Source organism: Scaptodrosophila lebanonensis, unplaced genomic scaffold, assembly GCF_003285725.1.
Source record: "Scaptodrosophila lebanonensis strain 11010-0011.00,11010-0021.00 unplaced genomic scaffold, SlebRS2 tig00000024-arrow-pilon, whole genome shotgun sequence".
Classification (NCBI taxonomy): Eukaryota; Metazoa; Arthropoda; class Insecta; order Diptera; family Drosophilidae; genus Scaptodrosophila; species Scaptodrosophila lebanonensis.
The window spans coordinates 8,396,100-8,407,422 of NW_022060538.1; the positions used below are offsets into that span (position 1 = coordinate 8,396,100).

An 11,323-nucleotide genomic window follows, 5' to 3' on the forward strand; every position below is an offset into this window, starting at 1 on the left:
GCACCGCGGTGCCCCGACTCCACTCGTGCCTCCCACATCAGCTCCTCAGTCGTCACTCCACGATATACAGTCCACTCCTCCTAATGTACAGACATACTTTTCCTCGCACACCCGAGGCGTGCTTTTAAGCACAGCCATGGTCAACATTCGTCACGCGGGCACAATTTACACAGCGCGTGCTCTGATTGATTCAGGTTCCGAGGGAACATTTATTTCAGAGCGCTTACGCAGCAGGCTCCAGCTGCCTTTCAAAAGAATTCGTGCCCAGGTTTCCGGGCTCAATAGAACGGTCTCAGGCCATACCACCAAAGTATGCGCCTTCAAGTTGGTCGCGCCCACTCAGCCGATGGTCGAGATAGATACATCGGCTTTTGTCTTACCACACTTGGCTGGGGATATCCCATCGTGCTCGTTCTCTCAAGAAGCACTGAGAAATCTGCCAGATTTGCCATTGGCGGACCCCACGTTCTACATCAGTTCGCCGGTAGACATGCTCATCGGGGCTGATATATTGCCGGCTATATTTTTGGCTGGATCCAAGTCCAATATATGTGGCTCCCTACACGCTCAGGAGACCGTGTTCGGCTGGATCCTGACTGGTCCGGTGGCAGCCGCTGAACAAACTTCCATCTCATCGTTTGCGACCCGTGTGACTGTGGACAATGAGCCAGCGATTGAGCAATTGCTCACCAAGTTTTGGGAGGTGGAGGATGTCCCAGCCAGCCGGTCCAAGGCAGAAGATCTGGTGTGCGAACAGCTGTTCCAGAGCACGACCAGGAGACAGGCGGATGGAAGATACGTAGTTTCGCTTCCTTTCAAGGATCCGCAAAACATCGAATTGGGCCATTCGAGGTCGATCGCGTTGGCGCAGCTCTTGAGGAACGAGGCGCGTTTACAGCGGAATGCGCCATTGAAGGCGCAATATGACGCGGTCATTAATGAGTACCTGGATTTGGGCCACATGCACCAAGTCCCTCCGCCCACGAGCCGCTGCAATTATTATCTCCCTCACCACGCAGTCATCAAGCCAGACAGCAGCACGACCAAGCTCCGCGTGGTGTTTAATGCTTCCAGTCCCTCATCTAATGGGAAAAGTTTAAACGATGTCCTACATCCTGGACCGGTCCTTCAGTCTGACCTGATCCTGCAGGTACTGAAGTGGCGGTTCTTTCGTTATGTGTTCAGTAGCGACATCACCAAAATGTATCGGCAAATACGAGTCGATCCTGAACACACTCCGTTTCAGAGAATCCTGTTTCGCAATCCAGACGGGGTTTTGTGCGATTACGAATTAGGCACAGTCACCTTTGGGGTAAACTGTGCGCCTTTCCTGGCCATCCGAGTCCTTCAGCAGCTCGCAGAAGACTCACAAGCGCAGTATCCATTAGCCAGCCAAATCGTGAAGGAGTTCATGTACGTGGACGTGGATGTTCTGGACCGTGGAGTTTCTACAGAGCTACCCAGAGCTTGACCAGATCCGGATTCCGAGATGGGTAGATTTCCGCCCTGAATGCCTCTTCCAGTACCATGGTTTCTGCGACGCGTCACAGCGGGCGTACGGAGCCGCACTCTACGTCCGAGTAGAGTTTCGCCAGGAAATCCGAGTCCACCTCCTTACAGCCAAAACGAGAGTGGCTCCAACCAAAACAGTGTCGCTGCCACGTCTAGAATTATGTGGCGCAGTCCTACTAGCTGATATGTGCGCTTCAATCCTGCCACACCTTCCGCTCAGTAGCCTTCCGATTCAGTGTTGGACTGATTCCACCATTGTGCTAGCCTGGTTGCGCAAGCCCGCGTGCAACTGGACCACCTTTGTGGCCAATCGAGTGGCTAAAATTGTCCAAGCCACAAACAAAGATGATTGGCTCCACGTTCGCTCTGAGCATAACCCCGCCGACCTCGCGAGCCGAGGAGTCTCTCCGCAGGACTTAAGAGACAGCGACTTGTGGTGGCATGGGCCGGCCTGGCTCGTGACCCCGAAAGAGAATTGGCCTGCTCAAGAGCAGACCCCACAGGAGACGGACATGGAACAACGCCGCGTCCAAACGCATGTCGCCACACTGGCTTCAGCTCCAGACTTCCTTGAGCGGTTCTCCGACTTTGGGAGAGCGCTCAGGGTCATGGCGTATATCCAGCGTTTTGTGCAGCGCTGCCAGAAGGCTCCCACTCCGTCGACCAAGGAGCTGACACACCAGGAGCTGGTCCGGACCCAGCGGATCTTGACGATTTGCGCCCAAAAGAAGGAGTATCCCCATGAATACGGCGCCTTGTCGAATCAGAAGAGGATATCCTCCAGCAGCTCCCTCCAAAACTTGAATCCGTTTATGGATGATCTAGGTGTCATCCGGGCATGCGGACGATTGTCTTCCTCCGACTCGCTCACCTACGACGAGCGACATCCAATCGTCCTGCCTTACAGCTGTGCCTATTCTCGGCTCCTAGTCCGTTTCGTCCATCGGCTATCCCTTCACAGCGGGAACCAGCTGACCGTCAGCCTCGTCCGAGCGAAGTTTTGGATCCCCAAACTGCGGAATTTGGTCAAAGCCACCATCAACTCATGCAAGGTCTGCGTCGTGTTTAAAAAGCGGCTGCAGACTCAGCTGATGGGCAGCCTTCCGGCTACACGTAGTACCTTTTCTCCTCCATTCACTCATACAGGCGTTGATTACGCGGGCCCGTTTGAAATTAAAAATTATACGGGCCGCGCCTGCCTCATCACGAAGGGCTACGTGTGTGTCTTCGTGTGTTTCAGCACGAAGGCTATCCACTTAGAAGCAACTTCCGACTTGACCACCGAGAAGTTTCTGGCGGCTTTCGCGCGCTTCGTCGCCCGGCGGCGGTGTCCCCAACAAATTCATTCTGACAATGGGACAACATTCGTTGGAGCAGCAAAAGCGTTGGAGCGCGATTTTCTGGAAGCAGCCCGGGCGCGGATAGTCGGATCCTACGGCCACCAAATAGTGTCATGGCGTTTTATCCCGCCAGGTGCACCCCATATGGGCGGTTTATGGGAAGCCGGCGTCAAAAGCTTCAAGGCGCTTTTTTACAAGGCCGCCTCCAACTTCAAGTACACATTTGAAGAGCTCTCCACGCTCCTGTGCAAAATTGAGGCGGTTCTTAATTCACGTCCAATCGCGCCCATGTCAGAAGATGCCACAGACGTCCAGGCGCTAACGCCAGGCCACTTTCTCACCGGCGGGCCTCTCCTCTCCATTGCTGAGCCGGAAGTAACGCAGAGTGCGCCATCCATTATTAATCGGTGGCAGCGCCTTAAAGCGCTCAACCAGCAGCTGTGCCTCCGCTGGAAGGAGGAGTACCTGAAGGAATTGCAGAAGCGCCACAAATGGCAGCAGCCACAGGAGGACCTCAAACCGGGCGCCATGGTCATTGTCAAGGAGGACAATATCCCTGCAAATGAATGGCGCCTTGGTAGGATTCAAGCGGCGCACCCAGGTCCGGATGGCAAGGTCCGAGTGGTCGACGTCCGAACTGCGCGCGGCGTCATCCAACGACCCGTCGCCAAACTCGTCCTACTCCCTATGCTCTCCTAAATCCCACTAACACACTGCTTGCCACTTTCCTTCCTGTTTCTGACACAGCACTCACAAGTTCTTTATTTCCATAGGATCTCAACATGCCCTCTCATCGCCTAGTCCGTTCCTCTGCCACTCGTCAGCCAAGGGGGCTGAACTCCTACCGGTGCAGGATGTGTCGTGGTGTGCACGCCCTAAAGAAGTGTCCGCGGTTCCTGAACCTGCCTCCCGTCAAACGTGCGCGTGCAGTAGGCATTAACCAGTACTGCTCGAACTGCCTCGCACACGAGCACGCGGGCAGCGTCTGTCGCAGTGGTGCCCGGTGCAAGATCTGTGGGGCCGCGCACCACACTTTGCTGCACGTTGGCTCGTCGCCGCGCCAACCTCCGAGCCGCAGCGCAGCACCTCCTCCAGCGTCACCATACACCAGCTCGCCGTCGCCTCCACGTGCTTTGGCTTACTCCAGCTCGCCGTCGCCTCCCCGCGCTTTGGCTTACCCCAGCTCGCCATCGCCTCCATGCGCTTTGGCTTACTCCCGCTCGCCGTCGGCTCCACGCGCTTTGGCTCATCCCCGCACGCCATCACTGGATCGCGCCCCGCGTCGCGTTCAAGCGCAGGTCCCGCACCCAACCTTATGGGGCACCAGTGTCCTGCCCACCGCCACGGTTTTTATGACGAGCAGGAGTAAGCGATGGGAGGTGAAGGTTTTGCTCAACGCCTGCTCCCCGACCAGCACCATCTGCCGGTCACTCATACGAGCACTCGGCTGGACGTCATTCTCGTCGGACGGGACCGAGGTGTGCCGTGCCGAAATCGAATCCAGGGCATCCAGCTGGCGTCATGACGTAGCGCTAGCAGTCGTGACGGACCTTGCACATCGAACCCCCCAGCGGCGCATCACAGAGCCAGTGGATGGCCATTACGGCAATGTGCGCCTGGCGGACGAGCGCTGGCACACCCCAAGCACGGTATCCATCGTGTTCGGGGCAGAGATCTACCAAGAGATCCTCTTGCCGGGCGTTCTGCCGGCAAGCCACGGAGTCCCCGCAGCTTTCCAGACCCAGCTGGGCTGGGTCCTCGCTGGCGCGCTACCCTAGGAGGCACTAATTTGCATCCTGCAGGGGGGGGAGGATGTTGACGTGGCAGCACTGCTAGTAGCCTGCATGGCAGGCTGGCAACGTTTGCTAGCAACATTCGCTAGCAACATCTGCTAGCACAGCGCGGCTGACGTCAGCGCCCTCTCTCTCCCACACGCTAGTTAAGGACCAGAGCGCTGTAACTAGGTTAAGTTAGTTACAAATTGTCTTTATATGAAGTGAATACATACGTGCAGAAGAGCACTTTGAAACCTGAAAATCCCGCCATTTTGTTCTTGTACTGGAGTTTGGACATTTTATCCCCGACGCCCCCCGACTTTTACACCAGTTTTAGATTTTAAAACAAGATAGAACGCTACAGTCGAGCAAGCCCGACAGTAAAATAGCCTGTACTCTCCACAAAAAGGAAAAATTAAAAAAAAAAAAAAATTTAAAAAAAAAATAAATTATTAAAAAAAATGAATGAATTAATTAATTAAAATAATTAATTAAATTAAATTAGAATACATGTTTATGTTCAGTTTTAACAGCACACATTTACATCACGTACCTATGCGTGTTTATATGCGTGTATGTATGCAGCACAAAGTTGAACAAAAGCAGCAACAACAACAGCTGCGGGCAGCGCTGCCGACAGAGCTGCAGGCAGCGCATGAGCAGCGATTTTACTTATGGCTATAACTTTCTTCAGAATTGACCTATCATGATGAAATTTGGCACACGGACACATTAGTACTAACTGGATGTACCTACCAAAATTGATTTTTAAATTCCGAGAATTACGGAAGTTATAAGAAAAAATACGAATTGCGGGGGAGTGGGGGGGTGTATCAGAAAAATTAAACAAACTCGTTCTGCCTAGGGCTTATAGGAACCTTGATACCAATTTTGGTTATCCTAGCTCTTGTACTTACTGAGATCCTTGCGCTCATACAGACAGACGGACAGACGGACAGACGGTCAGACGGACAGACGGACAGACGGACAGACGGACATGGCTATATCGACTCGTCTTCTCATCCTGATCAAGAATATATATACTTTGTGGGGTCTGCCACGCCTCCTTCTGTGTGTTACATACATGCGCACAAAACTAGTATAGCCTTTCACCCTTTGGGTACAGGCTATAATAAAAAGCACGATTTCCACAACAATTTACTAAAAGAATCTAATAAAGAAACGACAAAGCAAACATAAATTGAATTAATAAATGCTAAAATTTAATTAAATAAATAATTAAGTATTTCAGTATATGTAGTTGAGATACTTCATTATCTGTACAATTGGGTAATCGAAGATTTGGAACTAGTCTATTTCAACACTTAAAGAACTGGTATACCACTTCTCTAATTACACTTCTCTAATTACATCAGTACAATTTCTCATTTAATTTACATACATACATACATATATACATATATAGAATGTTCGTTAAAGTCGTATAATCGATTAAAAAACCCTCAGCTTCGACTCAACTAACACACTTGCTTTCATATTTATAGACTCTAATAGTTTCCAGCGAAGAACAAATTAACACAAACATTTTACAGATATGTTCATTGTAAACATCTATAACTGCTAGAAAATCTATAGTTATAACGCGATTCCATGAAATTTATAAGTGCCGTCAGTTCTTTGAAGTATTGGTAATTTCTCGCTTTATCCAATCCAAGTAGAAGTGAACGCGAGTGTAGACACCGGGAATATTGGGTGTGCCACAGCCAATGCCGGTTGAGGTAATGCCCAGAACATGGTACATGCAAGGGTAGTCCTTGTGGTAGTCCAGGACTGGGCCCCCTGAGTCACCGGTGCAGGTATCCTTTAGTTCACTGGAGCCAATGCAGAGCTGTGTGGTTGCATTGAAGCCACGGGGTAGCTCATCGGATGACTCGATTTTGTAGCGACAGACATTGTTGTACGCGTTCAATTTGACTTTCAGGAGCATGTTGGAATCACTGCCTACAAGCGCCTTGTGGCCCCAGCCAATGGCTATAAAGGTGTTGTGACGGCTACCATCATCGTAGGGCAGACATGCTGGGTGTTTGTAATAATTGAATTTAACGGGCTCGTCCAGTTCAACAAGTCCTATATCATCGTAGAGTAGGGAATTATCATAGTTCGGATGCTCCTTATAGCTGCGAACCCCGAAATCCTCCGGGTCCGCATCATCTTTGTCCGAGTCGAAGTCCAGCTCACCCAATCGCACAATATTGACCACGCCTCTGATTTTCAGATTATTTTTGTCTTGAAGTTTTTCTCATGCTTGCAAACATTCAGTACGGTAGTTGGCAAAAGTATTTGGATAGCATCTAACGAAGTTTTCTGCTTTGCAATTTGTTCTTGTGATGATTATATTGATTACTACTTGTACGTTGTATTAAGAGAGCCTTCAATACCAATCAGTCTGCATATGAACATTTCAAGGATAATGAAATCCTATAGAATTTACGGGGAAGTAGTATATTGTCGTGGCTAATTCCGATTTTTATGAAGCTTTAGAATATACAATTATAGCTAGCAGATTTATAATGAGGCTGATTTCTAATCGACTTGTATGGATAATATACATAGCTCTCAAGTTTCTTAACACATCAGATTTACTAAACTCGCCTCCTTCTGCCTTGTTCATAAATTTTGTTGATCACAATAATTTTGCCGACTACTGTACTTACATGCTTATAGTATGTATCAGTTTGATTAAATACCTTATAGAGTAGAAACAATGCGCTGCTGTGAGCACAAAACGATCGCTTATCAAAGTTCCGCCACAGAACCAGTCAGTTGCCGTTTTTCCATCGGCGTCAGCAGCACGACGATGACCCAAGCGAGCCATATGTGGAAATTCCTTACCCTCCGCTGGCATTCCGCCAACAATCAGTGGTCGAGCCCCGTGACAATTGTCCAGAGTTTCATATTCGACTGGCGCATTGGGAAAGAAGTGACTAAAGGCCACTTGCTCTTCAAAGACATCTTTTTTGTATTTTGTGCATGCTGTAAAATTATAAACATAATTTGTATAATTCATTATTGCCAAGAGATAATGCAACCTACATTGCACAACTTCAGGGTCTTGCGTGATTATAGACGTCCAATGCAGGGACATTATGAGAAATGCGCAAATTCTTTTCATTTTCTAGCTGGCAGTGGCGATTGCGACTACATTCAAATACGATCGAAGTGTAACTGATTGCAACTGGCGATTAATTTATTCTTTCTCAAGCGGTTTAATATATGCATATTTCCGTCAATCAAACTCTTTCTCTCTCACACTGTATCTCCCATACATAAATTACCTTTCAGTGATTGCGCTTAATTACATTCCATTATTATCGTATTGGTCGAAGCTCTTTAATATCGGTCTTATCTAATGCGAATTGGTACGGTTTTTAAAGAACTCGATACTATCTTTTTATTTTTCATGAACTCAATCGAGCTACGCATTTGAAAAAGATTCATTTTTCATATGCATATTACCTTTGTTAGGTATTCAATTAAATCAAAATACCGTGTAATCCGTAGCAACAAGTTTATATCGTAATGTTGATTAAGCTTGCTCATATGTAGGTAAGCTTGATTGCTCAAAAACATGAAAAATAATAATATATCTTGAAAAATTAATACAATTCCTTGCAGTAACCGAATGCCCATAGATAGACCGGCAGATATATGTATACATATATCTACACCTACGTATTGCCACTGTACACTAACTGTGTGAATAATGAATGAAACCGAATAAATTTACTTAGAAATCATTTTTAAAGCTTCTTATTAAACATTAATGTTATTTTCACAATATAAAGTACAAATTACGCAACTAATCAAGTCCAGCATACATGTTTAGTTAAAATGTATGCCCTCTGAGTTAAAGGCTAGCAACAGGCGCATAAAGTCATCAATGTCCATGGTTCGGGCACGTGAAGTGGCCATTTCTAGCCGCTCAAGTATGTCAATCACTTTGGCCTGCATATTCAAATCATCCTCGATTTTCTGTAGGGTACATCAAGTGCTTTAGTATCAAAGTTATCAGTTCATTTATTTGGTGTTTTACCTCATTTCGCAGCGAACGGTGCAGTTTGTAGTTTTTCTCGAGCATTTCAATCACAGAATTTATTTTGAAGGTCGCAGCAAGCGTTTTATTTTTGCGTAGAAATGCAATTCTTGTAAGACCATCCCATTCGGTAAAGTTGACTGGCGGCGGCGGATTTTTTGGCTCCAAGCGCACCACACTAGATTCGACCTTTGGCGGCGGCCTAAAGTTATTTTTGCCCACCTTCATCAGCATGTCCACACGTGCTAGCAATTGCGTATTAATGCTCAATCGACAGTATAGCTTGTCGCCCGGTTTGGCGACCAACCTCTGTGCAAACTCACGCTGAAACATCAGCACGGCGCAACGGAAGATCGGTCGATGAAGGAGTAACTTAAATATGAGTGGGGAACTGATCTGGTAGGGAACGTTGGCAATGCACAGATCAAAGAAGGGTAGCTCCGCCTTCAGGAAGTCACCTATAAGCACCTGCAGTTTTGGCTGCATCGATGTGGCCTGCACACGTTTCTGCAGCTCAGCGGCCAGTCGTGTGTCGATTTCACATGCAATCACTTTCTTGGCACGCTCCAAAATACGTACAGTCATATTGCCAGTACCAGGACCAATTTCCAGCACAATGTCGGTGGGTCGCAACGCAGATTTTTCCAGCATGGCAGTTATGATCAATGGATTTTTCAGAATATGCTGTCCAAAATCCTTGTTGAAGACAATGCCTGTATACCGAGAATAAATTAATGTACGTTTCTAGGGAAACTAAATGTTTAACCCACCTTGTTTTTGCACTTCATTGTGTATGCGACTTTTCTTCTCTGTTTTTACTTTCGGCATAATTAATATATATTGGCAACTAACATATACAGATATATAATTATTACTCTATAAAGGAATTAAAGCGTTAAACGTGTGGTTTGTTTTGCTTCTTCTTCTTCCACCATGTGTTTCTGTGTTTAGTATTTTTCAGGGCTGCACTGGTTGGCAGTATGCTACCAGAAAATTAAATGGTGACTGCAACGACATATTTTGAACTCGTAAACTGAATGAATGTATTTATACATATATGTACATACTATAAATAATCAGTACGTTTAAAATGTTTAGTTTGTGTTTGTGTAAAACTAAACTTATGTAACAATATGTTGTCATTGGCAAAAAAATGTTAACTTGTCCTTTCTCGGACCCAGAAGAATCTGGATACCAAGCTTGGTTATTCTAGATTTTATAGTTTCGAATTCATACAGAGGGACGGATAGGCGGACATAGCTATGTATGTATGTACATATATCGTGTCGGCATGTTGATCAAGAATATATACTTATACTATATATATTTACTGCCACGCCTCGTTTTGTTTGTTACATACATAAACTAGTATATCATTTTACCTAAACAATACAAATTGAATAAAACAGCATTTGTACATTTTTATAGGTGTTACCTGTTTATTTATTAATTAGTTTTTCTTCATTAAATATTCACTTAATACTTTAAATCATTTTTGTAATTTTTGTTTCTTTGGTTAGCTTTCCTCACTTCATCATAATAATCATCATCGTACATTTTTACCTATTATTTTGTTTCATCAATAACACCTTTTCATCCCTTGGTTTTTCCTTTTTACAACATATCAACTGTTGACTTTTGACTTTACTTTGTAGCTTATGTATCTCATATTTAAACATTAACTTTAATATTATTTTTAAGGTTTGTTCTTTCTGATTTCAAATAAACGGTTATGTGTATTTTCGGAATACTCTTTTGTGTTTACTTTTTGTTTCAGTTTTTTGTTGTTGTGTTTTGAATATGCATCGGTGTGTGGCATTTCTTGTTTTGTTGCATGCCTTTAATAAATACATATTACATTAAAAATTTAGTTAGTTTGCCTTAGATCTGTTAACAATATAGGCATTAGGCTTAGTTTAGTTCCTTCTTTCTCACTTTGTAGTGTAATAATGTATTGTTAAGTTTCTAAGATGCAGAAGGTACATGAAAAAGTTGCACACTTGCCGATGTGACTGCAGTTGTGCTTATGAGGCATGTTGTAATCTACACACAAATGGTGCTTGTTTAGCGAAGCTATATGATTTGCATAGTTGAAGTTAAAGTCTATTGTACATATTTTTAGTTGAAAGTTGTCCAGGCTCCATGATACATGATCAACAATTTAGGTAAAGTTCTTAAAGTAAAAAAGGGCAAAAATAAGCACATTTTCAAATACTGTTTTAAATATAAACTGAAACATTTTGCAATTAAAAGATTTGTTTAACTTACAACATGTCATTTATACAACGAAATTCTGAGATTTGCCTAAATGGTTGCAGTTAAGTTTGCAAATATGTATGAGTGTGCGCCTTTTTAAGCGTGGGTGGGCGTGTTTCCTATTACATGTAAATATACGAGTTTTCATGTGTGTGTGTGTGTGTGTGTGTATGTGTTTGTGCGCGCATAGTAGGTAATTGATGGTTCTTGAGACAGCCCATTGACTATAATATTTATAGTCATAGTAATCATAATAATAATGAGCTTAAAACTAACAATTTGTTTCATTTCTTGTGTACTTTAGCATTTCTCTGTTACTCAGGTTACGCGTTACTTTCTCATTGTATTTCACTTTGCGCTGCTTAGCACTGTGAACAACCAACATT

General features: G+C 45.1%; 2 protein-coding genes across 2 annotated transcripts; both read right to left on the reverse strand.

Annotated features, from left to right (window-relative positions):
* Positions 1-5,966: 5,966 nt before the first annotated feature.
* On the reverse strand, positions 5,967-7,805 carry LOC115620943 (venom protease-like). The gene is made up of 3 exons (XM_030514459.1): positions 7,682-7,805; positions 7,336-7,621; positions 5,967-6,852 (listed from the first exon to the last, which is right to left on the reverse strand). Exons 1-3 carry the CDS (start codon positions 7,758-7,760, stop codon positions 6,258-6,260), a joined length of 960 nt encoding a protein of 319 aa, XP_030370319.1. The 5' UTR covers positions 7,761-7,805; the 3' UTR covers positions 5,967-6,257.
* Positions 7,806-8,382: 577 nt separating this feature from the next.
* LOC115621339 (probable dimethyladenosine transferase) lies at positions 8,383-9,588 on the reverse strand. The gene is made up of 3 exons (XM_030514958.1): positions 9,452-9,588; positions 8,682-9,394; positions 8,383-8,620 (listed from the first exon to the last, which is right to left on the reverse strand). The coding sequence occupies exons 1-3, from the start codon at positions 9,507-9,509 to the stop codon at positions 8,471-8,473; spliced, it is 921 nt and encodes a 306-aa protein (XP_030370818.1). The 5' UTR covers positions 9,510-9,588; the 3' UTR covers positions 8,383-8,470.
* Positions 9,589-11,323: the final 1,735 nt, after the last annotated feature.